The 27,884-nt window shown below is 38.5% G+C and overlaps 2 protein-coding genes across 6 annotated transcripts in view; one reads left to right on the forward strand and one right to left on the reverse strand.

The window, feature by feature from the left end:
* Positions 1-13,397, reverse strand: part of samd4a (sterile alpha motif domain containing 4A) — a 46,292-nt gene extending 32,895 nt beyond the window's left edge. For 3 of the 4 annotated variants that reach the window (XR_014535054.1, XM_083550310.1, XM_083550308.1), the window contains exons 1-3: positions 12,889-13,346; positions 12,535-12,654; positions 9,752-10,266 (exon numbers count right to left, since the gene is read on the reverse strand). Coding sequence is in view for 3 of the 4 variants with exons in the window: in XM_083550310.1 (XP_083406436.1) it covers positions 9,752-9,947 (196 nt within the window). In the remaining variant the exon portion in view is untranslated. Of the gene's footprint in view, positions 1-9,751; positions 10,267-12,534; positions 12,655-12,888 lie in introns of all 4 variants that reach the window. The other variant, XM_083550309.1, reaches the window with a different exon arrangement.
* Positions 13,398-17,228: 3,831 nt separating this feature from the next.
* On the forward strand, positions 17,229-27,435 carry ero1a (endoplasmic reticulum oxidoreductase 1 alpha). 2 transcript variants are annotated; one of them, XM_083550316.1, is made up of 16 exons: positions 17,229-17,518; positions 20,129-20,248; positions 20,348-20,431; positions 21,312-21,350; positions 21,482-21,558; positions 22,324-22,397; positions 22,916-23,036; positions 23,690-23,736; positions 23,906-23,917; positions 24,323-24,349; positions 24,433-24,525; positions 24,684-24,930; positions 25,194-25,263; positions 25,353-25,439; positions 25,545-25,771; positions 25,844-27,435. In XM_083550316.1, exons 1-15 carry the CDS (start codon positions 17,411-17,413, stop codon positions 25,731-25,733), a joined length of 1,395 nt encoding a protein of 464 aa, XP_083406442.1. In that variant the 5' UTR covers positions 17,229-17,410; the 3' UTR covers positions 25,734-25,771; positions 25,844-27,435. The 2 variants fall into 2 exon arrangements, with proteins under 2 accessions (XP_083406442.1, XP_083406441.1); XM_083550315.1 differs by having other exon boundaries at positions 17,304-17,518; positions 25,545-25,681; positions 26,144-27,435.
* The last annotated feature ends 449 nt before the right edge of the window (positions 27,436-27,884 follow it).

Below are 27,884 nucleotides of genomic sequence, written 5' to 3' on the forward strand. Positions count from 1 at the left end.
ATGAAACACACTGCACTATACTAATATTGACGTTAATTACACACCACAGCAATAAAACATCCTGCACAATAATACTGTGATCATTATTACACATTACAACAATGAAACACACTACACAATAATACAACTGTGATCATAATACAACACACACATCCATTCATTTAAACACACTGGTAGTGTGCAATGGTTAAATCAGTGCTCTAAATGAATGTGCAGCTTATCGACAACTGGAACCATTATAACACACAACTTTGGTTCATTCACTGTGAGACAGCTATTGAAGACATTTCTGAATGTCCTTACTGAGCTACATGTAAATGAATTTGTTGAGCTGGAGAAGAACACAAACGAGAAATAGAACAGAAAATTGGCACCAGCTTTATTATTAGTAGATGAGGCACAGATTTACAAACGCACCCGCGATCTCGCTGACTACCTTATCTCTGTTTTTAATATCGCATTCTAGATCTGTATATGAAGTAATTGAGAAAACGAAGCGTTACTTTTATCTATTTGGTTAAACATCAACGAGGACTTTAACTCGCCATTACAGATAAAAACATTTATAAAATAAACCAACAGATAACCATGACATAAGTTGGATAATCAATGGCTAGGTGCGAGGCATTACACCGTTTTACACTGTACTACTATGTTACACTATGATTGCTGCAGTATACTACAAACTCCTATAACTGTCCTGTAATATGTCTGCATGCTCTGTTACAGCACATGATAGTTCCACTACAACATGCTAAAAGCTATTTTAACTGTACAGTAGTAAAATATTTCATCAGACCCATTATACACCAGTAAGGATAATAATTATCATCCGCCAACATAAAGGATTGAACAAAATGCTTTCTGGGGTTTGTTTTGCTCTCGAGCTACTCTTGCTAACCAGTAAAAAAGCTTGCAGCTAGAAGTTTTGGATTGTGCTCACATCCCCGCCTATCTTTTTGTTATCAGTCTATTTGGCAAAAATTCACCTTTTCTTTTAATATATTTCATATATTTATATGCAACATGGTGAAAACAAAAACTGATGAAAACAAAAAGCATGAAATAGGCAACATCAGCAACAAACGACAGGACACACACACTTCTGGATGTGACTTCGGATTTGTATTGTGTACATAAATACACGAGTCCAGACATCACACGTGGACTTCCTGACACTGCTAAAACCTGGAGCGTCTGACTCACACACTTGATCCTTTTTAGACCAATCCTGCCTCCTGCCTTAAACCTCCTGCCTTGTACCAAGCCTGGACTTCTCTCACAACTCAAGATTGCTGTGAATCACACACGCTGCCACACTGTTATGTCTGCCGTGTGGAATCAGAGAGGGAGCGCCATTCTAAATTTAGCTCAAGGAAGGAAAAAAAAAAAAAAAAAAAAAAAGAACACGCCGATTTGTGAGGTTTGAGAGTTTGTCTGGCTGCAGGCTTGCGGTTTCTTCCTCTCTTCCTTCCAGCCATGTCTATTTGTGACCTTTGATTTTTGATGCTTGGCCGGACTGAATGTGTGTGTGTGTGTGTGTGTGTGTGTGTGTGTGTGAGTGTGTGAGTGTGTGTGAGTGTGTGTGTGTGTTTGTTTGTGTGTGTACTGGATATCAGGATGGACAAGGAGGGAAACACCTGCAACAAGCAGCCACATAGGCACCGAGTCACTATTGTTCCCACACACATGATGAGCTCTCAAGCTCTCTCTGTCCGTCCTTTCCTCTCTCTCAATTCGTCTCTCCATCTGTCCGTCTCTCTCACTCTCTCACACAGCATTTTTGGGTCGCAGGAAGTTCGTCACGGCGTGCATTATGCACCGTTCAGCGTTCACCCTGTTTCTATTTTAGCAACCAAACTTCCAGACAGTGAGGGACTAAAAATAATAAAAGAAAGCCTTTTTATTTTTTTTTAACAATGCGTCAATATACAAACACACATACATAGACACACCGCAATTCATTTTCTAAACCGAATGCACAGTAGTTTCCTCTATGCAAAACTTTTCACAAGTAGATACATCCTTTAAACACAAACTGGGTTAGAAAATGCCGAATAAAGAAGAAATACAAAGTGTTATGAATTTGATGTCAAATTGATTATGATGTAACGTAAGAGCTGGAAATAGACTCACACAATGACAAATGGCTGTGAAGACAGACAGAAAAATCACAGCATAAATAGTCTTATATGTGGTCAGACAAAAAAAAAATAATCCATGAATTTTTACTATAGAAGGATGATTCTAAGGCCATGTTCACACTAATACATTTTGTTTGAAAACGTATATTTTTGTCTCCGTTTGTCTCCACACTGAGTCAACGAAAACGTTGCTTTTTGAAAACAGACTATAAAAACAGAGGTTTTTAAAAACAATGTCGTATTTTTAAGTCATTTCTCAATGCCTTTCCTTTGCCATGAATTTTTCAAAAGCCGGGAAGGAAATGCTCATGTGCAATACAAGTACCTAAGCATTTTCAGATGTTTCAGTGTGGAAGAGCAACTTTTGAGAAATTTTCAAAAAAGTGTGGACGTACAGCATTTTTAGACTTAACTGACGTTTTCGAATTTGTCCGTATTACTATAGAAATAGCCTAAGAATTAATGGTGTCCTATTATATTTACGAAGTATTTAATGACAATTAATTTAAAGCTACGCCATTCAAGCGGTTGTGCCTGAACAATTCCCTTTAATTCAAAGTCAGAATTGTGTGTACCTGAGAAACACCCAAATTTCCAAGCCCAAATAGAAAATGTGGACTGGAAAAAGAAACTTCTAAGAGCTCAGACTGTAGTTACATCTAATTATACACCGGTTATACTGATGTGTGCGACCCTCCCCGTGAATGCTTGACTCAGCCCTGAATTGTATTCCACTGCCCTGATATGCTGCACCCGAAATTGTTAGGAAAACCATGAGGTCCAGATAATCTTCTCCCAGGAACCCAACGAGAGCAAGAGCCATAAAACTGCAAGTTTACTTTGTCTACCTGTGGAAACTTCAGAGGTCTGATGTTTGTGCAAGGCCGAATGTCACAGAGTTATGCCTGGAATGTGAGCTTTAAGTCTGCGGATCTGGGAGCTAAGGGTGCTATTTAAGGAAATACTTGGGCTCCTGAGTATCCCCTAGCTCACCCCCGTGCTTATTCACTTCCTGTCTGGAAGAAATCATTATTTCCATAGATGAAGTGTGGATTCCTCAACCAAGGAGCCGGGGTTACTGGGGGAAAAAACTAAAGTAATTGACTATACAGATCTGATAGGAATATGCTGGAATATTTCATACAAACGCATCCTTTTCTGGAACCGGAAAAAGCAGCCGTGTCGATCGTCTTGAGGCTGAGCTCATGCTCGATCAGCACTTTTTTTTATTTTTTATTTTTTTACCCGGCACACAGTAATGCATTGTGCGCTGCTCTACAAACAACACAGATGTGCCAGATGATTGGCAGCTCAAGCCAAACTTACAAATGCAACAGTGTGGAGAGAAATGACCTTACATGATGTACAGCCCTTAGGCGCAGAACGATTTGGCGTACGGATAAAAAGGTAGAGACGTCTCCAGAGTCGAGCATGCTCAAACAGCTGGGGTAGCTACAGAACCGGTCTGACTGCGTGGGGTAACTGGAAAGTCACAGATCTCTCAGCAAGATGACACCCCTCACCCTCATCATGGTTACATTTCACCTCTCAGACAGTGATGGATAATTCTTCTGTGGCGTAACTGACTTGGCCAAGTATCTTTTTTTTTTGTCAGAGAAACGTCAATCATTTTCAGCCTTTTAACAGAGGCGGGAAAAAGCAGGCGAGTCTGGCAATTCCATCTGCTGAGGAGAGGACAGGAAACGCTTCCAGCTTGCCCAGCCCCCCTCTCTTCCCTCCCAGATGTCAGACACAGGTCGAGACGTGACCGAGAGAAAATCAGGCACTCCTTCTCTCTCCTTCTGTCTCTCTTTCTCATATTTTGAATGTATAACTCTAGACTTCTTTATAAACACCAAAAGTTACCTGAAGTCATTCTTTTTATTCCTGAAGGAGAAAGAATCTAATCTTTGCATATGTATATATTGTGGACACCAGGCCATAAAACTGGTATGTGCTTTCCAGAATTCAGTCTTTGCTAATTGCTTGGCAGTTCAGGCTTTATATATATATATATATATATATATATATATATATATATATACACACACACACACACACACACACACACACACACACACACACACACACACACACACGCACAATCACAAGTCTCTAGCAATGGCGATAAAAGCTAAAACAAAAGCTAAAATTGAGCTTTGAAACGGCAAAAACAAAACAAAAATATATGGCAAGAGTAAGGCATCTTACAAAGCAGAAGTTGCGTACATCCCGGCAGCGTCCCAATGTATCATACAATATATTCACTGCTACATTTTTTTTTTAAATGTAATCGAATCGCTATTGACATCTTTTGATGGAAAAATTGAAATTTGAACCATTGTAACTCAGGGGCTACCACACACATACCGACAGTGTGTCAGTGTGAAAATTTTAATATCTTTCAATTGCGGAATCGGAATTCGCGCCATCGGAATTCAGGGACTACCTGTATACCTACATATGACAATAATCAGATCTCATGCAATGAACCCCAAAGATTTGCGAGTCTACCTATTCGAATTTTCAGGACTAATAATAAAAATTAAGAATATGTAGAATCATAACCATTTAACCTTTGCCTTGGTTTTATTTCTTTTTTCCATTAAAAAAAAGCCCCTTATTCACCCTGCTGTGACATTCCTCTTCCCCCAGAAGAGCTAGTCAATCTTTGCCACAAGCAGCTACCAGTGAAGCAATAGATTTTTTTTTTTTGCTAACTTCTCACTTTTGGATGCAAAAATATGCCATGACCTGTCAATCAGCAAGATGACTAGTTTACATTTCTGACAGCTATAACTGTGCACAATTGATTCCGAATGTTGAAAAGATGGCTGCGGTTAGACTGCTTCTTTACAGCACTAATTCCTGCTGGAAAAAGTTTCAGCATACACTAATGTGAAATATAGATAAATGGTGGGTCAGGAACTAATATATATCAATAGCTTGATGCTGAATCTTTTAGGATTGATTGATGGATTAAATATGTATACATATTTACTATAGAAGTATTGGGACACCTGACTTTTTCAGCCATATGTGGTTCTTCTCCAAACTGTTAGCACAAAGTAGTATAGGAAAATTTGTAAGATTACATTTTCCTCAACTTGAACTAGGAGACACAAATCTGCTAGAGCTTGACAATGCCCCTGTGCGCAAAGCCAGCTCCATGAAGATATGCTCCATATGGTCGGAAATGGATGATCATGAGTGACCTGCTATAGAGCTCTGACCTCAACCCTACATACACCTATTAAACAATGACAAACACAGTGCTTAGACCAAATCATTGTAGGCAGGTTCTTCATACCATTCTGTCCTGAAGGTCCTATTAGTGCTTGAAGCAATGCACTGTGTGCCAAAGAAAAAAACAGTTTGCTTCTGTCCGGCTTAGAAGAAGCACAATTTCTTCCCAGACAGCACAGAAGAATCTATTAGAAGCAACCAGAGGGACAGTCATGACAGAGCAAGTGTTTGGGTGTTGGCTTGGAAAAACACTTTATAAAAACTGGTGGATGGAGAAATGTGGGATTCGGCTTCCAATACATCTCGACTACTAGTATGAAAACGCTGTTTGTTAACCACTTTAGACCTCACAGGCACTTGTGTTGTGTAATGGTCATCACATGGAAAATCTTCAATCATCAATTTAAATCCACAATGCTGCAAAATTCTCACATCTGATTGGCTGGCACTCTTTGTAAGCTCCACCTACTAATAAATAGATGATGGTTATTTTACATGTATGCATTTAGAGAAGGAGTCTCCAGTGCTAATCCTATGTCATGATCTGTATTCTTTCCACCACATTTAGGTCTTTATTTTGTCAACATGTCATAGTGGATTATTCTTTATCTCACTCACTATTCTTTTCGGCTTCTCCGGTTAGGGGTCGCCACAGCGGATCCTCCACACGTTTGATTTGGCACATGTTTTACGCTGGATGCCCTTCCTAAGGCAACCCTCCCCAATTTATCCGGGCTTGGGACCGGCACTAAGAGTAGCTGGGGATGGTTCCCTGACCGGGAATCGAACCCGGGTCGCAGCGGTGGGAGCGCTGCATCTTAACCACTAGACCACCAGGGGACCTGGATTATTCTTTATAAACTTCAAATTTGAAATAAAAGAAGCTGCTAAGGGGGTGACTTGTCCTGAGAAGGTTCCACAACATAAAATGTAACTAGAAACAGATAAAAGTATGCTGTGTCATTCGTATCAAGTCGAGTGAGTCACAAATAAGTCACTATGGAAACCAGAGCATAGTAGAATGAGCCTATTAATTGCCCTATGGAGGTTGCTACTGTCTGTGGCAGTTATGGAAAATGAATCAACACCCACATCAAATATACAAAAAGAGAGTCTGGAATACTAACCTATGGCTCTACTTACCTACCTACTAGAGTCTTGTTCTTCCTCCTGACCTACATCACCTACAGCAATATCAATGATGACGCCAACCACGGACATGAGTCACTTTGTGTACAGACAAAACGCAGAGACTGAAAAGGAGTGTGTCAGTAATGACCTTCTCCCCGCTGAGACTGAGCATGTCCCGTCTGAATGCTATGAAAAGAAATGGATGCTGAAAGTGCAGGGCAGCACCTGGGCACTAACGCAGTGTGTGTCTATGTTTCTGTCTTTGTTAATGGCATGGCATCCATCTCCCAAATAGGAAACTATGATGGAATATCATCTCTGGTATAAACAGCACCTTAGAGTAAGCACCGTCTCGACAAATCACACACACGCGCACTAGCACACGCACACCTCCTTTGTCACATCCTTATATTACAGATGGAATAGACGATTCTGAAATAAAACATTTGAGTAAACACACACTTATAAACATATAGAAATTTTATAATTAGGTATGGCCAATGTTTTTGCGAGTTTGATGACAAGCAAAGCCAGTTAGCAAGCTAGCGCTTGCTACAGAACAAGATCCAGCAGAATCTAATTTTTAAACCTGAAAAAATGACGTTTCCAATAGTCTCCTAAAAATCCTTTATTTTTTGACTAATGTGACAAAGCCTGAGGAAAAGGAGTGTTTTGGAGTCTCAAATTCTGAACTGTAAGAAAGGCAGCTAGCTTTTTTCATTTTACAACATGTCCCACGATGAGAGCAGTGGGTTATCGATGACAAAGCTACCACCAGATCCTGAAGAGTTGATTATAAACCTGAAAGAATTACATTTGCAATAATTGAGTCTCCTGGAGACTCCTTCCATTGATCCGCAATTGTCACTTTAGTCAAGAATTAGTCATTGCTATAGAAACCAGAGCATAGTAAGGCGAAGGCATTATTTGTCCTACAGAGCAGCTGTTATGAAAAATGTTATGGAACAATAAACACATTCTGACCAATCAGCTCTGAGAATTTAAAAGGGATTCAGTATTATTGCCTTAAAACATAAATTACGAAACCATATTCTTTCTTTATTTCGAATAGTTACATTTCCTCTGTGTTCCCCGAGTTCCCAGTAGTTATCCCATAGTGTATACATTCCTCCTTAATGCTCAAGCGTTTGGTTTTGGCCATGAACACGTAAATAATTTGCACAAAGTCTCGGCCGGTGTGCTGTGTTGTGGGATGCTGAGACAAACAGCGAATGCATTGCATCACTCCGGGTTTCGGAGAACAAGGCTGCTTCTTCACAGACTCGAATAAGTAGGTCATTGTGGATTCCTTTCATTAGTACAGTTCCAACCAAAGAGTCGCGCCTTTCTACTCGCACATACAACTGAAAAGTTACCCGGCTGTACTCTTGGGACGTCGGATTTCGGAACAGAAAGTCGTGAGTTTAAATCCGAGCACAGGCGAATTGTCAATGCTGGGACCCTGAGCAAGGCCGTTAGCTCTCAAATGCTCAGATGCAGAAATGACATACGTACTTGACTTTACCAATGACTTTGTGGATTAGTGAGCAAAAATCTAGTGCAACATCTTCCCAGGAAAGTGGAGGTTCATATAAAAGCAAATGGGGGCTAAATATGGAATGGTCAGTTGTCCACAAACTCCATATAGTGTACGTAGGACTGTACTCAGAGCAGGTGACTAGAGCTTAAAAGTTATGTGGGGAAAGGTATGTGCATTCAGAGATGGGTTAAACACAAGTGTGAATTTATTTACCTCCGCTTAGCGATCCCATTGTTTAAAATGATATATTCATGCTAATGGGGTTGCAAGAGTTTTCCTGAATTGGATCGTTTGAGATTTCAAAAGTGTCCAGACCACTTCCTTTGCTTTTAATCCAAAATGATTGGACCACAAAAAAAAAAAAAAAAAAGCAATTTTTCTTTCTTTCAAATGTCATACATCACATTACAACTGGTTTAATTTAAGAACACAATCATTACTCCCACCATCATTCTTCAGCAGCTTATAAAACAGCACTTGATCCAGCGCAAACTCATCCTTTACGCACTGACCAAAAACTAAACTGACCAAAACACATCCATCATAGTAAAACCCGGGACTGCGGGTCACTGGGACACGTAACAAAAGAGTCACGCTTCTCTCCCAAGTGAGTCAGAGGAAGCTGGCATTAGCACTTGCTGACACAGGTAAGCTGGACTAACAAGGCTCGGGTGGGGAGGGGGGTTTCCACATATAAACACATACACATGCTGTAATGAGTAATAGACTCAGGAGGATGGATATACACACATGCATGCAAATGCAACAATTTGCAAAACTCTCCAAAGTGCTGCTCCCCCGCACACACATCGAGTCGTGGGGAGGCCGGACATATGCAAAACCACGTTGCAGACGTACACACCCGTCTAGTCAAAACCATCAACGGCTGAATTCGTCACACTCGTTGCGACAAACCGTGGCTTATATACAAACAATCTCGGTTCTGACCTTTACACCTTTACATCTGCTGCTGAGATCAAACTTCGTAATGGAGTTAGAATAATGGTTCAGGGATGAAAATCTACAAAATCATAGCCCATCACCTAAAGGTGTTTTTGAGTGTTGTTCTACTCCTGACATACGTGCTGACTTTAAGATGTGATGCCTTTTAGGCATATAAAGAATCAGGTCATTAATGATCTTAAAATATACAAAATCATTTCCAAATTGCTGTTGAAGGAGTACTTCATGGGAATGTTCATTCACTGGATACGTATGTTTAATTTTGTGTGTCTGTCTGTGTGTGTTTACAGTATGTTTGAGTGCGTTTTCTATATACAGTACAGACAAATTTGTATATCAGCGTACAGTATATCGGGACAACACCGCTGACATAACATAAACCCCAAGAAAGCTGATTATGTTGCTAATCTGCTCAAAGACCAGACAGTAGACCAGACACCACTGCACTTTTCTTTTTTTTTTTTTTTTTTTATGATTTGTTTGCCACGGTTTTTGTTTCCATGGCAACGGTCTCTTCTCTACTAACGCTGTAGAGCACTAAAGAAAACCAAAAAACTTGGTTTGGTTACAACTTTTCTGCTCACTATAATTGGTATTTCGAAGACATTTTGAATGGATCCCCTAAGACATACTTGATCGATCATTTCATACTAATCTCAGCGCTTTATATTAGTAGCAGTGAGACGATGCTGGGAAGGTTCGTCTGACAGAAGCATGCCGTACTGACCTGGGTTGTTGGCCTCCACTTCGAGGATGTGCAGCTCGGTGCACTCGGCTAACGAATGCTCCAGACAGAGCTGCAGGAACCGAGCCTGGGTCCGACTCACTCTCTTCAACAGTGACAGCAGAGCCACGGTCTGCTCACACTCATTCCAGCCTTTAAACCAGCTGGCCAAGACGCCCACCTGGTCACGAAACATCATGGTCTGGTGGGCTGCACTCGAAGACTGTGACTTTTTTTTGAGAGAGAGATGGATGGTGGGAATCACTTCACAGACTATCCAGATCCCGGCAAAGCTATCTCTGTGTCTCTGGGTCGAATGTGGTTACTGATGACTCGGGCGTTGTCTTGTCATTCTTGGTTAAAATTATGTTATGACACGAGATGGGGTTCTCCTCTAAGGTCTAGGCAACGAGTGGCAAAACAAGCATGACACTCCGTGATGGCTGTTCTGTGTTAATGTAGATTTTCTGCTGCTGGCATATTTTTTTCTGTTTTTCTTCCCCGGGAACACTTCTGATCTACAAGGAAGAGAAAGAGACAATTGGTTAGAGCCCAAATATGCATGAATAGATGATTAACTGGTTGATTTATTTCTTATAATTCTTCTTCTCAAACATCAATTCAATCCTTTAAATTCAATCCACAATAGTTGGATTATGACTTTGCGTATCTCTAAACCAAATGAACAAATCACAGGTTAATATCAATAAGCTCATTGTAATACGGTGTCCGTTTAATTGTAACAACTCGCACAGACACCACATGTGTTTAATATGATTATTAATAAATTTTTGTGATTACATGGCAAGCTTCGGAAGGATTCTAAAGTGTCAAAGTTGCAACTTTTACCAAGACAAAAAGGATGTCTGACATTCGCCGTTTCTAGGGGCACATAACAAGCTGCATTTTGCTTATTAACTTATAGGACAAAAGATCTGGGGGCTGAGCGGTGAAGCAATAACGGCTATTTAGGTAATGTGATAACACAACCTAGCTTGCCTTGTATGTGTAGCTACAAAAGGATAAAAAACATTAACCTATTAAAAAATGAAGGTAGGAAATATATATTAAGGTTTAAAAATGACAAAACACTTTTTGCTAGAGTTCCTACATGATCATAATGTAGAGTGTCTAAAATTTATGTAACAATAAGGATATTTAATAATGATTATTTCTCTCTTTCAGTTGACCCTAATCTCTCCTCCTTTCTGTCTATCTCTCTCTGCCGATAGAGTTCTCTTCAATTCGAGACCATCCTGTGCAGCTGGGGATGATTCCCCATGAACAGTCTAACGACCCATGAAGTTACTGAGCAAACTTAAGAACTGTCTGTTACAATGGCATTTTGCAAGAACAGTTCTGCATTTAAGCCCCTTTACTGAACAACGATCCATAATGAATGGATATTCGGTGCCACCCAGACGAGGCTGAGTTTGTCTGGTTCCTCTCAAGCCACTGGCTCGCTCATTAGGGACAAGGAACAAACCTATAGGCACTAAACTTATCCAAACCAGCTTCATAACCTCTCCATCTCTGTAAAGCTGCTTCGGGACAATGTCCATTGTGACAAATAAAACGTATCTATTCGCTGTTGATTGCGTTCCTAAAATCGCACTCTATCATCATGGCAGGTTCGGACCTGAGCCTGATCTCTGGATTAGAAAGACAAATTATGTGAGATGGATCTGTTTCCAAAGTTCCTCCCAAACCCCTAGCGAGTTTAAGTCCATGCCATTTTTTATTTACTAAGCATGACAAACAATACAGACGTATATCTAAATACAAAGCATCAATGTATCAAGTACTGGTTTACTTAATAAACAAATAAAATAAATAAATACACGGAAACCATATTGCGTGTAACCTGCAGACACAAGCTATTATACAACATACTTCTGAAAATAGTCATTAATACATGCAAAGATATCAAAATTAACTATCTTTTAAATATTTTATACAATAGGTTTTGAGTGCTGGGGTGGCAGATGGGGTGGCAATGCTTTTTCCAAGGGTGGTAGTTGCCACCCCGGAAGATCCGCCCCTGCATCATGGTGTTTTATCCCTACTGATACAATGTAACACCTTTTTTTTCAATCGTCATTAAACTTTTGAAGACTTTAGATTCTGACCAAATCACATCTCAGGTGTCAGACGATATTTCAAAGACTGAATATTGTGATTAGACGCGGCAACAACCGATAATCGTGACACCCCTTAATTATCACTACAGTGGACCACACTGCAGTGCACACTGGTTCCTCGGCGGTTCCTTCAGGGGGCTGCTGAACCCGGGCGTGAAAGCGAAACAGGTTCAACCTTTTCTAGACAGATATCCCCATTTAATAATATCACAACACAGCCATTTATCGTGTTCTCTCTTTCCAAGCGACATTATTCGCGTCGATAAAAAATAACCAGGGCTTCAACCAGGCGGCTGCGAGCAGCGCGTCCGCGTTACAACAGCCTCAAAAAAACACACACAAAATACACAACCGGACATGAAGACGCCAAAATATAACACTATGAATAACTGTAATATTTTCGACTCCATTCTTATGATTCATGGATATACATGTTTCCAAAACACCATTCTTTCGAGAAGGTTCTGTTTGTAAATCTTACCTTCAAACAAGCCGACGCGGGGTTACCTTAGGTTATACATATACATATATACATCTCACAAATCAACCACCAATTATGATTATTTATTTTTTTTATATATATATCCTGTCCTATTGCAACATTTTTGTTATAGAGGGAAGAAAAGAAATTACTTAAGCGCTTACCCGTTTATTTCCTGTAGGCAGGAGGCGTCCAGGACTCAGTAAAGCTGTGGACTCTTGGGACAAATGTCTATAATTTCCCCATATACAAGCTATTTTCATTCAGCCTTATAAATAGACATCCTATGGACACCAGACAGAGAGACATTTTGGATTTTATGTTGTTTTATAAAAGACAGAGAGAAAGAGAGAGAAAAGAAAGAGACTTGGTGTAGTAGGTAGTGGAGATATAATGGTACTGGAGCCTACAATAAATTAATATGTATATAACTATAAAATATTCTATAATATACATATAATTAATAATAATAATAATAATAATAATAATAATAATAATAATAATAATAAGGTACCCACATTGAGGTCCAGTATGCATGTGTCCAAAAGTTGGAGTGGAGACTGGAGCAAAAAAGCCCCAACTCACTCAGGCTCACTCCAGGGTTTGGCCATGTTGACCAAGTTTTCCCAGTCCAGACACCACACTCAGCATTGCTCTCTTTTTTTCCTCTTCTTTATACTCCTGAGCAGAAAACCAGCATTGCTTTTGCTTTCCCTTTCCTGCTTCGTCTAGTTCTTCTTCTTCTTTTTCGTTCCTTTGCCTAAAGTCCAGAAAGGAGTCCTAACATTTCCTTCTCCTTCCCTTCTCCTTTAACAGTCCCCAGTGGAGAGGCTCAAGCTTGCTTTTGCTTTTCTGCTGCCCCCCTCCAGTCCAGAGCAAAGACTCAGCATTGCTTGGGCTTCTTCTCTCTCTCTCTCTCTCTCTCTCTCTCTCTCTCTGTGTGTTTTTTCCTTTCCTCCCTCCAGTCCAGAGGAGAGACTCAGCATTGCTTTTGCTTCCCACATGCGAATCATTAACAGGGAGCATTACGTCAGGGGCTTGGCAGCACACGCAAGCACAAAAATAGAGAATGGAGTTACAGGAACAGATCACACTGAGACCACTGACCTGGGATTAGTACCCCCTCTCTTTTTTTTGTAAAAAAAAAAAAAAAACTTACAAAGGCTTTTAATGATATCAGGATATAACAAGGGAGTTGTCCAGTGTGTAAAAGTCTTAAGAGTCCAGATAGATAGATAGATAGATAGATAGATAGATAGATAGATAGATAGATAGATAGATAGATAGATAGATAGATAGATAGATAGATAGATAGATAGATAGATAGATAGAGGGTCGAAGTAAACTTCTGAGACCTGCACCAACACCTATTTACTTTAACTTGCACGTAAATACGACCCTGCCCACGCCCTTTTATATAATCATCAGATCTACTTCCTTGAAAAAAACACACAAAAGGACGACATTATATTTAGGATCCATCTGATATCCCTCTCTTGAGCTCTTTAAAAAAAAAAAAAAAAAAAAAAAAAAAAAAAAGGTATACTGTAGCGACGAATTCCTTCCAGTAGTAGGCGCCCATGTCCACTGAGATTTCACCCCCTGGTTTTAATTTGAAGTTCGTTACAGCACACTTTCTCTCAAGGTGTTATTGTCATTCGGTCTATGTGATATATAATATACACTATGGACATTGTCATGCTGGAAACAGGTTCATGTGAATACAAAATTGCATCCTACCGCACCCTATATAATTGTGTGCCACCAACTTTGCAGTAACATTTTGGGAAAGAACCAGATATGGCAGAAAAGGTCAGATGTCCCAATACTTATGCCCATATAGTGTAATAAGTCTTAATAGTTCAATATTCATTTCAATTTAAACCAGTGACGGGTTTTGTAGTACAGCATGAGTTTAAATAGAAATGTTAAAGCAGGATAAACACTTAAACGTATCAATCATGAGGCAGTAGAAGATCACTAAGGGTTACTGCTGTAGCCACAAAAACAAAGCATGTGGCTTTTGTACATGTATATAAATATATAGTAAATTAAACTGTTGTTGGATTAGATTTAGACACTTTGTAAGTCTGCTGGGATTGTTGAAGACTAGCTGAAGGTTATTGGTTTTGCTCTAAAACTCAGCAGGGGTTTTTTTTGTTTTTGTTTTCTTGCTGTCTTGGCCATTTTTCACCAACATCTCCAGGATTTGTGATCTATTTTAGCTAAAAAACTGAGAGAAAATTGTAAAAATTCTCTGACATAAAAAAATATTGCATTCATTAAGACCAATTCTACACTCATTTGCATGTGATACCGATGTGATATCAGAGCTCAGGTTATTAAATAATACCTGATCCGATTTAAACACGGTTAGCGCTCTCTAAGCTTCCCAAGTTACATCCTAGGTCTAGGTTTTATAAAGGTGGATTTTAAAACAATGACTCTCTGTAGATTATCACATCTGTATATACAGTATAATCTGTTACTAAGCATTAGATACGTTCAATAAAACCAGCAATCCAATACTGACCCAGCTTCAACTTGGTCCAGTGACCTACAGATAAATCATGGGTAGTAAGCATATTAATAATACTAATTTCATCCATTGATGTGTTTGATTGGACCAGTGACATTGAAAACAGACCTGGTAAAATACCTGGCAAGACAGAAGTGTCCCCTGCCACCCGGGAGCTATAGATTTGTTGTACAGCAATAACTATATTTTATTTAAATGAGTAGAACAGTATGCTCTCTGACTGATTCAAGTTTCCAGTCCTGCTCATGCTCCACTTTCCTCTGCCCTGCATGACCTCAGTATAAATGTAAGTATAGTTCAGCAAATATCTAATTACAGTAATTTTCTCAAAATCAATCAATCACTCACAAAAAGCAGCAGTGGGTATGGAACATATTTTTCAGTATGCTCTATACACATTAAATACAAAGGATGAAGAAATCCTAACATTAGCTTTTTGGAGTCAACTGAAAACAACACTTTAATTACACGAGATTAGCAATAGAGTAAAGTAAAATTAAGTCTTTGGCGACATCTTGTGGCCAAATTAACACATTACATCTAAAAGTGTTTATTGTGTGTGTGCGTGCGTGTGTGTTTGTGTGTGTGTGTGTGTGTGTGTGTGGGGGGTGTACTCTTAATAACTACTCTTAATAAATATTTATTTATTTATTTATTTATTTATTTATTTATTTATTTATTTATTTATTTATTTATTCAAATGTTTTATGTAGTTTTTGTTTGAAGTTTTATTTTTCATACATTGTATTTTCTTCCATTTAACTATTTGGTATATAATTATATTACATTTTATTCTAATAAAATTTCTTTTGTATCTCTCTCTTCTATTTTTATGGGGTTTTTTTTAATCCTTAGAATTTTTCCATCATATTTTATGTCATGGAAAAGCGGTATATAAAGCGCCTCACTGTGTGTGATATCGTCATTACGTACCCGTATTTAGCAATTATATTTTAATTTGATTTAAGACTTTCATCACCCAACTAACTAAGTAATTTTTTAATTTTACGGCATTTTCCAAATCTTGTCATATATTCATAAAAACAAACCTGTATTTATTCCTGTCCCTAATTTGAAGCATATTACTGAGGGATTTCACAAAAATATAATTTCTAGATTTACAATAGATTCTTTACTAAAAATGTCATTATTTTCTTTCTTAATGAAACACAGAAAATATAATCCACCAAACTTGTAGTACCTTTTTATTGTAATAAAATTAAATACAAATTAAATAAATAAAAATAGCTGCAGTTATAAAAATGTAAATATGTGTTTGGCGTCATCTAGTGGAGCAGTTGACGCACAACACTTTAAGATGATTTAACTCAACAAGCGTGGAAATAACTGCTTAACTGTTGCTGAGAATAAGCAAATAATATTAATTATGAATATGTTACACAAATTAAATAGATGTTGTATTTGTATGTATGTGTTCTCATAAACCCGTATTAATTGAACAGAAGTCTAATTAAAAAAACATTTTTACTTTTAAACTATTAAAAATGTTCTGCTCATGCAAGGGTATTTATATTTATATATTGTGCGTTTACCTTCCGCCCTGATAATATCAAATATCTTGTATTATATGTATTATATACATATTTATTTAAAGTACAATAGTGTACCAACGCTCATCTTGGGCGTGTCGCTTGATATGACGCAATAATCATGCGTCATGATAAGTTATGCAAAGTTTCCTGTTGTGAAATGAGTTATGATTAAAAATAAAAATAGTACATTGAAACCCACATAACTCATTAATTAGATATATATGAATTAATCCATGTCTTAATTAGTATATATACAAACAGTAATCATTTACAGTATAGTTTTGAAAATTAACAAATAAATCTAAAAAATAAAAGTTTACCCTTTACAAAAAATTAATAAACTGGTCAATAAAAATCAGCAAATCAATATTTAAATCAGAATATTTAATAATGAAGGCTTCAGTGTATACGGAGTTATTATTATTATATTTTTTATTATTATTCTTAATAATAATTTTAAATTATTTACATTCCGCGACAAAAACATAAATAATCTAATAAATACTTAACTACAATAAATATTATATCATAAGCGTCATTTTATTTATCAGTTAAACTTGTTTAAAAAGTGTCAAAAATCACTTATTTTATTTTTTAATTCTCGGGATTTTAAGTGTACACCTATTACCTAGGGCCATGTCCTAAAAACCTCTCTAGTCCCCTACACTAGTGCGCTAATGTAGGGTGCGACAGCGGCTATTCAACAGCGCGGCGTGTACCCTTTAATATCGCAAGAGGGCGCGGTTTCGGTTTTGGATCACGCCGCACGTCGTTCACGTAGTTCACGTAGGATGCAGGAAGTAACTGCTGCTGGTGGGAAGGGAAAGTTTTAATGACACATCACATCACATCACACGCACACACACACGCACGTATATATACACACACGCAGACACACAATTTAAGCTCAGTAATTCAGGAGTGACGTTTCAGACGGATGCAGTAATAATGAGGTTATTCTCCTTATTTTTGGTAGTATATCTAAAGCTCAGTGGGAGTGTGTTTGCTGTTTTGGGCAGTGTGGAGAGCTCTGCTGCACACAGGTGTTTCTGCAAAGTAAGTTGCATTTGACAAAAAGATGAATTCATCATCATGCACACTATTTTTTAAGGTCTAATATGGTGTTTATTTTCTTTTCAGGTTTATTATTATTGCGTACTAACAGTACTAGTTAGTAGGAGGAGGAAGTGTGTATTTGTAGGATGTTTTAAATAATTTGTAGAATGTGTTATTTATTTTCCAGCACTATGTTGGTTCTTTCCTAAAATTCAGAAGCACATGATTGTATAGGATGACTTTTCTATGCACTGTATTACATTCTCGCTTTACATGATGGACGAGATCCAAATCTGTTACAATATGACAATGCATCCTGTGCACAAAGCCAGTTCTATAAAGATATGCTTTATGATGTGCTGATATCAACCCTATTGGTCTAAAAGTCTCAGAATGTACTTGAGCTTGAGATTTGTGCTCATTCAGCATTCAATTGCACTCTGAGATCTAGTGGAACATCTTCCCAGAAGAGTGGAGGGTATTATAACAGAACATGGCGACTAAATGTGGAATGCGATGTTCAGAAAGCAGAAAATAGTATGCTCAGGCATCCACAAACTTTTGTCTATATAGTGACTGGTGAGTTTTACTCCTAATGGGGTCTTGGATCGTTGTGTATGAGGACTTGCACAAGAAATCAGTCCATGTCCTCGATCGACTTTGAATCAGCTTTCGATTTGCAATTGTTTTTATCAGGATTGGCTTTAAATAAAGAATAAAACTAATAAAGGAAGATAGTAAATAAAGACAAATGAACCGAATCATTTGACTTGGACAAAACCAATGTCACAGCTGACAGGAGGATTTTCGCTCTTGGACAGTATTATGAAATATTTTTACTCACATAAATGAGTCAGAACAACTTCCACTTCTGGAGTTTTGTGACCACCGGTTTGTATATCTGTTGTATGCACATGGCAACATGTTACCTATGGTAATTTCTTCTGTGTGGTAGAATTGGTTTGGGAATATACAGTGAGGAAAATAAGTATTTGAACACCCTGCTATTTTGCAAGTTCTCCCACTTAGAAATCATGGAGGGGTCTGAAATTGTCATCGTAGGTGCATGTCCACTGTGAGAGACATAATCTAAAAAAAAAATCCAGAAATCACAATGTATGATTTTTTTAAACTATTTATTTGTATTATACAGCTGTAAATAAGTATTTGAACACCTGAGAAAGTCAATGTTAATATTTGGTACAGTAGCCTTTGTTTGCAATTACAGAGGTCAAACGTTTCCTGTAGTTTTTCACCAGATTTGCACACACTGCAGGAGGGATTTTGGCCCACTCCTCCACACAGATCTTCTCTAGATCAGTCAGGTTTCTGGCCTGTCGCTGAGAAACACGGAGTTTGAGCTTCCTCCAAAGATTCTCTATTGGGTTTAGGTCTGAAAACTGGCTAGGCCACGCCAGAACCTTGATATGCTTCTTACAGAGCCACTCCTTGGTTATCCTGGCTGTGTGCTTCGAGTCATTGTCATGTTGGAAGACCCAGCCTCGACCCATCTTCAATGCTTAAACTGAGGGAAGGAGGTTGTTCCCCAAAATCTTGCAATACCTGGCCCCGGTCATCCTCTCCTTAATACAGTGCAGTCGCCCTGTCCCATGTGCAGAAAAACACCCCCAAAGCATAATGCTACCACCCCCATGCTTCACAGTAGGGATGGTGTTCTTGGGATGGTACTCATCATTCTTCTTCCTCCAAACACGCTTAGTGGAATTATGACCCAAAAGTTCTATTTTGGTCTCGTCTGACCACATGACTTTCTCCCATGACTCCTCTGGATCATCCAAATGGTCATTGGCAAACTTAAGACGTGCCTGGACATGTGCTGGTTTAAGCAGGGGAACCTTCCGTGCCATGCATGATTTCAAACCATGACGTCTTAGTGTATTACCAACAGTAACCTTGGAAACGGTGGTCCCAGCTCTTTTCAGGTCATTGACCAGCTCCTCCCGTGTAGTTCTGGGCTGATTTCTCACCTTCCTTAGGATCATTGAGACCCCACGAGGTGAGATCTTGCATGGAGCCCCAGTCCGAGGGAGATTGACAGTCATGTTTGGCTTCTTCCATTTTCTAATGATTGCTCCAACAGTGGACCTTTTTTCACCAAGCTGCTTGGCAATTTTCCCGTAGCCCTTTCCAGCCTTGTGGAGGTGTACAATTTTGTCTCTAGTGTCTTTGGACAGCTCTTTGGTCTTGGCCATGTTAGTAGTTGGATTCTTACTGATTGTATGGGGTGGACAGGTGTCTTTATGCAGCTAACGACCTCAAACAGGTGCATCTAATTTAGGATAATAAATGTAGTGGAGGTGGACATTTTAAAGGCAGACTAAAAGGTCTTTGAGGGTCAGAATTCTAGCTGATAGACAGGTGTTCAAATACTTATTTGCAGCTGTATCAAACAAATAAATAGTTTAAAAATCATTTATTGTGATTTCTGGATTTTTTTTTTTAGATTATGTCTCTCACAGTGGACATGCACCTACGATGACCATTTCAGACCCCTCCATGATTTCTAAGTGGGAGAACTTGCAAAATAGCAGGGTGTTTAAATACTTATTTTCCTCACTGTATATAAATTGTAATTGTGTATTTTTCCAGGTCACCGGTAGTCTGGACGACTGCGCCTGCGATGTGGAAACCATCGATGGCTTCAACAACAGAAAGCTTTTCCCTCAGCTTCAGGAACTCCTTTCGACTGATTATTTCAGGTTCTATAAGGTTCGCTGCCTTTCTGGCCATTGTGAAGTGCCTCAGTAACTTTGAATGGATTATCTGCTCTAGATTTTATATTTTAACGATTTATTGTTTACCGTGTAGGTGAATCTGAATAACCCGTGTCCATTCTGGACGGACAGCGGCCACTGTGGCCTCAGAGACTGTGCCGTTAAACCATGCAAGCTGGTGAGTCCTTAATCTGAGTCTTAATCTGTTTGTACGTGTACGTTAGTGCTGCTCGGTATACTGATTTCTGTCAGTTCTAGTAAAGGGGTGTGGCCTGTTTGTTTAAATTCTAGTAAAGGGGTGTGGCCTGTTTGTTTAAATTCTAGTAAAGAGCTGTGGCCTGTTTCTTTACATTTTAGTAAAGGGGTGTGGCCTGTTTCTTTACATTATAGTAAAAGGGCATGGCTTTTTTACATTCTAGTAAAGTGGTGTGGCCTGTTTCATTACATTCTAGTAAAGGGGTGTGGCCTTTTTTTTTACATTCTAGTAAAGTGGTGTGGCCTGTTTCTTTACATTATAGTAAAGGGGTGTGACCTGCTTCTTAAAATCTTAGTAAAGGGGGTGTGGCCTGTTTCTTTAAATTCTAGTAAAGTGGTGTGGCCTGTTTCTTTAAATTCTACTGGAGGTGTGGCCTGTTTAAATTCTAATAAAGGATGTGTGGCCTTTTTAATTCTAATAAAGTAGGTGTGGCTTGTTTCTTCAAATTCTAGTAAAGAAGGTGTAGCCTCTAAATTCTAGTAAAGTGGTTGTGGCCTGTTTCTTTAAATCCTAGTAAAGTGGGTGTGGCCAGTTTCTTTCAATTTGGTTGGAGGTGTAGCCTGTTTCTTTTAATTCTAGTAAAGGAGGTGTAGCTTGTTTAAATTCTAATAAAGGAGGTGTGGCCTGTATCTTTAAATTCTAGTGATGGAGTTGTGGCCTGTTTCTTTCAATTCTAGTAAAAGATGAGGTTTAAGTTCTAATGAAGGGGTGTGGCCTTCCTATGTATATTATATAAACGTTATATTGTTCAGCTCTTGTGGACATAAACCTACTGGTAAAACCAATTCATTATGTTGTACAGAATGAAGTACCCGAGGGACTGAAATCCAACAGCTACAAGGTACGAGCCATGCCAGCCAAACACCCATGTCACTTTAATATTCGAAACCTTTAGAGAATGCATTTCATGGTCGAATACTTTATCTCTGTGTGTGTGTTTGTGTGTGTGTGTGTGTGTGTGTGTGTGAACAGTATTCATTAGCAGCCAACCAGCACACAAAGGAGTGTGAAATGGCAGAGAGTCTTGGTGCGGTCAATAGCTCTTTAAGGTAAACAGTGAGCAATTTCACTTAGCACATAACCTGAATGTACACGTACGTCGTTTATCTTAACAGATAACGTGTGTGATGAAGCGCAAACGTATCGTATCCATCACACTTGGAGCCGCCTATAAATCAAAATCTATTTAGCGTCCTTTGTTTACTTAGAGTATATCCCTGGTGTTACAGGTTAAAGGTGCTGGTGTGTTATTTTAAGTTGCGAATTAGCTTGGAAAAAAGTTAAGTAAGATTAGCTTTTGTGTACTTGTTGTATAGCAATTGATAACAATTGATTACAAATACTTAATACAAAATCAAAGTAGTAATTGGGTTTTTACCCCTCACTATGGAACGTCATAGGAGATATCTTTAAACGCTGGACATTTTCACCTCGTGTCCATGTTATTCAGCTGAACTTTGACCTGCGAATTCAATCAGCCTTGGTAGCTAATTCACATCACGTGGGTAGGACTAGGTTCTCTTAGGTTGCAGCAGTTGCTCATAATCTTTTGCTTCAGTGTTTACCTTGGTGAACATCTGGAAAATAATTGCCGTCTAGTCCCCTGCCAAACTACAGAGTTTTTCTCGCAACATTTTTTCTCTCTGCCTGCTATCGTTCTGAGGGGGTTGTGACCCTGAAATCTACAATTATGTACAATTATGTGAATTCATCCCCCCCAGTCATCAAATAAATTAAATCAAAGCCAGTGTCATGTTTCTCATGGAGATTAGGCTTTTGTTTTTGTTCTGACTCTGAGATTTTGTGTCACACAGTGATGAAACTCGGCAGTCTCTGCTCGAGTGGAACCGGCACGATGACGAGGCCGACCGCTTCTGCACACATGATGGTAATTTAGCAGAACAAGAACATTAAAGATATAAAAGAAATGCTGAGCCAGCAACAATTACGTCTAAATAATTCCAAAACTTGAATTTTATTGTTTGATTTCATGTCTTTATATGCACAGTATATATGCAATATATAGACAAAAGTTTGGGGACACCTGACCGTATTTGGTGGTATATGTGAACATCCCATTCCACATTTAGTCCACATTTAATTATAACTTCCACTTTACTGGAAAGATGTTCCATGAGATTTTGGATTGTGCTTGTGTAGATCGCTCCAATTAATTCTTAATGTGTTTATTAGGGTTGAGGATGTTGGATGGTTTGGGTCTCCTAGTTAAAATGAAGGGAAAATTTTATTCCCAAGACATTCTATGCAATTGTGTGTCTCCAACTTTGTGATAACACTTTGGGCAAGAACCATATATGGCTGGAAAAGTCAAGTTTTCCAATACTTTTGTCTATATAGTATATTGTCCTCATTTCTATAAAACGTTTACTCGTTTGTTTCTTTCAGATGAAGACTCTCCGGATTCGCAGTATGTGGACCTCCTCCTGAACCCTGAGCGCTACACGGGATATAAGGGTCCCGAGGCATGGCAGATATGGAACAGTATATACGAAGAGAACTGTTTCAAGTAAGGTCGCAGCGAAGCGATGCGAACACGAGATAATGTGGTTTTTTTTTTTTTTGCGCAGGAAATCAGTCAGTTTTGGAAGCTCTGATATGATAAGAGGCGTGCGAGGAAAATGCTGTAGTTGCAAGTTGTACAGTCTTTAATGCTTAATGAGCATTTCAGTTATTTTGCAACGAGAGCCTGTTCAGTTTCAACATTGCTGTGCTAATCATTTTTTATAAACCTTTTTATGTCATATGTCATATCTGGTCTGCTTTGCATATTTTTGCAATGTATAAATATAAGAAACAGATACCATTTGTCACCTTTGACCACTATTAACAACAACATGCACTGCACTTTAATGCCATTTCAAGCTTCTGCTTGTTGCACTGGACACAATGTTCACTTTGATAATGTTTGCACTGGCAAATTTAATTACACCGAGTCTGCTGGTGTGCAATCATTGTTTACAGTGACCGCTCAAAAAACACACCTTGTTTGTGCTTGCGTAATGTAACATATTTATTTTCCTGTTATCTCTTATTTAAATTCTAAATAGGTTTTACTATACGCTTTGTACTGCACCTACCTACCTATTAATCTGTCTATCTAAAGTTCTACACTTTTGAAATCTTTAAGCGCTTAATGATATTTTCGTCTCACACTTTCAGACCGTACACAGTTCAACGCCCGCTGAACCCTCTGGTATCGAGCAGTGGTACGTTTCCCTTTTGTGTTCTGAAGTTTTACCTTGTAAAATAAATCTACAGAAAAAACATTTTTAATAATGAAAAAAGGAGAACTTTTTAATGTTGTATCTGCACCGATCTTTGGAGAAGCACGAATGCAACTTTTTGATTAATTTAACTTTCTGTTTTGTGTTGCAGGAGACGGTGAAGGTATGGAAGACATTTCCTAAACTAAAAACATGTTCATTTGACTTGATTGTATTCAAATCCCATTGTATATATAGTGTGCATGTGTTGGAGAAGAAGATCTTGAGTGAGATAAATTGAAACGCCGACTGCACCGCTCAACTCGCCTACATCAGTATCTGATTTTACTAAGAAACGTGTTGAATGAGCACAAATCTTCATTATCACACACCAAAATCTGGTGAAATATAATCTCAGCAAGAGTGGTGGTTATTCAAACAGTAAATGAGGACTATATAGTGTAAAAGATCCTAGAAAGTCCTAAAAGTTTTACAGTTAAAGTGAAAAGTGGTAGCAATTTTACACAGTAAAAGTTGGTGAGTGAGCATCCTGTGTGTAAAGTATTTATTTTTTTTCTTCATATTTCAGGAAGGGGATTCTACAAATGGTTGGAAGGTAAGCACAACATCGCCAATTCGTGTTTTTGTGTGTGTGCATGAAGTGTCTTGTTCTTTAACATGCTTTACCTGTGTTTGTAGGTCTGTGTGTGGAGAAAAGGGCTTTCTTTAGGCTCGTCTCAGGTCTCCATGCGAGCATTAACGTACACCTGAGTGCCAGGTACCTGCAGGACGGTGAGTCACGTTAACAATCTAGTCAAACGGTCACATTGACGTGCAATTTATATTCGAGAGAAAGTGGAAATTAGGTGACTGTTTTTCTTTCTAAAGTCACCGTCTCTCTGTCGCATATCTATCAGCTTAATCATCACTTCCTGTTTGGTATTGATCAGATAACTGGTTTGAGAGGAAATGGGGTCCAAACGTGACCGAGTTCCAGCTGCGATTCGATGAAGAACTCACGGAAGGAGAAGGACCAAAGCGCTTAAGAAATCTCTATTTCCTTTATTTGATCGAGCTCCGTGCCCTTGCTAAAGTCCTGCCTTTCTTCGAGCGTCCCTCCGTCCATCTGTACACAGGCGAGGCAAAACAAGACAAGCAGGTTAAAGAGCTCGTCCTAGAGCTCCTCCGGACGACCAAGTAAGAGGTTATTTACAGTCAGTTATACATTAAATTTTTCTAGATCTTTTTTTTTTAGCAAAAAACTCCTCTAAAATGATGCTACCATCCTATTGTTAGATTGTTCCATATATAACTATTATTATGCCCAAGCAGTTTTTTCCCCCTTTAATCTGACAATAGAATGATTTTTCAAAAGCCTGGTAATCTTCAGTCTGGTCAGTCTCAGGCATATGCCGGTTTCCTTTGTTTGTTAATGCAAATTATTTTTTTCCCACTTCCAGGTCTTTCCCGTTACATTTTGACGAAACCACGCTGTTCGCAGGCGACAAGACCGAAGCAGCGAAACTGAAAGTCGGTACACGGCAGCTACAACTCATTAAAGTCAAAGAACAGGTTAACGCACTGCATCTGACTGGTTCCTTTTCTCGTCTGTTCAACAGGATGACTTCAGGCTGACTTTCAAGAACATCTCCAAGATCATGGACTGCGTAGGATGCTTCAAGTGTCGACTGTGGGGCAAACTGCAGGTACGAACAAAATGTGGGGAAATGCACCTGGTCTTTCATGTCTCCTTGACTGTTCGGAACAAGATATTACATGCTTGATGTGTGTTTTGTGTGTTTCTTGTAAAGACCCAGGGGTTAGGGACAGCTCTGAAGATCCTGTTCTCGGAAAAGCAAATCGGAACGCTTCCTCAGTCCGGCAGCGCCAAACCGTCCTTCCAGCTGAATCGACAGGAGATCGTTTCCCTCTTTAACGCTTTCGGGAGGTACAGGCACCTTTTCGTGTGTTTATTTTTAGATTCAATGTATGTTGGCTAATCAGCTATGTTAAGAAAATAATTTCACTCTGCTGTAATGTATATAGATAGATAGATAGATAGATAGATAGATAGATAGATAGATAGATAGATAGATAGATAGATAGATAGATAGATAGATAGATAGATAGAACTTATGTGAGAAATAATGGCTATTCTATTCTAATTAGACGTGTTCGTGAGAAAACGAGCAGGTACTATTCGGATACAATTCTATAGGGTACTATTTTCCTAGAAAAGAGCATCCCACTGGTTTTATTCCTTTTATACCACTGCAGGTTGCCAATCATTATAGATTAGATTCAGAAATATACACGTATTTCTAGTTACATTTATAGCTATTCTTACTATTGTCCTTGCATAACGCTCAGAAATCAAGCTAATTGGTTTATCATTGTTAATTTATTTCAGAATCTCAACAAGCATTCGAGAGCTGGAAAACTTCCGGAAACTGTTATAAGAGCTCAAGCAATAAAGTGACCTTGACCCAGAGTTGATATTTTTTTCCTGTGGATAACCAGCCTGCTATTTTATCAACCATGTTCAACAATGTTTGTTTTTTCTGGATTTACTCACAAGTTAGCTGGAGATTAGAGTATGTTTCAGGACCTGTGACCTGTTTCAGTAGGGTATCCGATGTTATTATGTGAAGAAACGGTGCTAATGCCCATTTTAAAGCCACCTCTCAGCATATACACTATATAGACGAAAGATTGTAGACACCTCACCGTAGGATTTGTATTTCCTTTTTTCAAACATTTCATTCCACCATTAGTCCCCATTTGCTGTTAGAATAAAACTCCATTCTTCCAGGAAGATGCCCCACTAGATTTTGAAGTTTGGAGATTTGTGCTTATTCAGCCACAAGTGTGTTAGTAGGCACAGCCTGTGTAAAAAAGGTGTTCATAAGAAAATGTAATGCTAGCGCATCTTAACATTCTATACACTTGTGTGCCTCCAGTTTTCTGTGAAGGAAGACACATGGCTGAAAAACTCGGGTGTCCTAATACTTTTGTCCTCATAGAGTAGTTTTGTGTTCATTAGGGCATTTTAGATATGTTTAGATGTCAAGCAATCTGGTAGCTAACTTGTTTAAATCCCCAACCACTAAACATGTCTTGGTTGATTGATTACAATCAGACCTTCTGGGAAAACTTCATTTAGACTCTCGAGAAACTTTACAATTGAAAGAGAAAGTCTTAGTAGATATCTACAGACACCCCCAAACAAAATGCACACTTTAGGATTAAATTTAGCATCTAGCACAATTTGCACTATGGCAAATCCTATGGAAGACTTTTGTAGGGAAGATAAGAATTATGACTTCTCCCACATAGGATTATTTATTTATTTTTTTCCTCAGGGATTTAAAAGACCACATCTTTGCGAGAATTAATGTGCATTCTATTTTGGCGGATTTTTCTTTTCTATTTGTGTTTTTTTTTTTGGGCATATTAAATCAATACTTGGTCCCTAATTCAATTGATGTCTGAAGATATTTGTCTATTAATTATGTAAAGAGGAAGTGACGAGTAAAAAGATTTACATGGAGATGCATAGAGATGTAAGAACTGTATTGTGACACTTTTTTTCGTGATAGTAATATATTGTCTCATCGGTGTGCATTTTTTTTTATATATATCGCAATTTGACAACAGATCTGTAAATGTGTTCATTCTTTAATAAACAATGATTTACATGTATTCATTCTGCTGATGGTTTTAGTTCAGGATGTAGTTGTTGTACATGTAGCAGGAAACCAGATTAGGGGCAGAAATCTCGAAGAAGCACACTTGAGATTTGAGCATAAGCCAAACTGACCAGAAAGAAAGAAAGAAAGAAAGAAAGAAAGAAAGAAAGAAAGAAAGAAAGAAAGAAAGAAAGAAAGAAAGAAAGAAAGAAAGAAAGAAAGAAAGAAAGAAAGAAAGAAAGAAAGAAAGAAAGAAAGAAAGAAAGAAAGAAAGAAAGAAAGAAAGAAAGAAAGAAAGAAAGAAAGAAAGAAAGAAAAAGGTTGTTGTCTGGGAGGCAGGCATGTGACTTGGACAGCCCTGCAGCCAATCGGATTTCAGCAAGACACAAAAGCACGAATGCAGGCTGAGATTAAGCTTGCAGAACGCTAAGATTGGTGTGTTTGTAAGAGGATATAAAGAAG

The sequence above is a fragment of the Silurus aristotelis genome (assembly GCF_946808225.1).
Source record: "Silurus aristotelis genome assembly, chromosome: 9".
NCBI lineage: Eukaryota > Metazoa > Chordata > Actinopteri > Siluriformes > Siluridae > Silurus > Silurus aristotelis.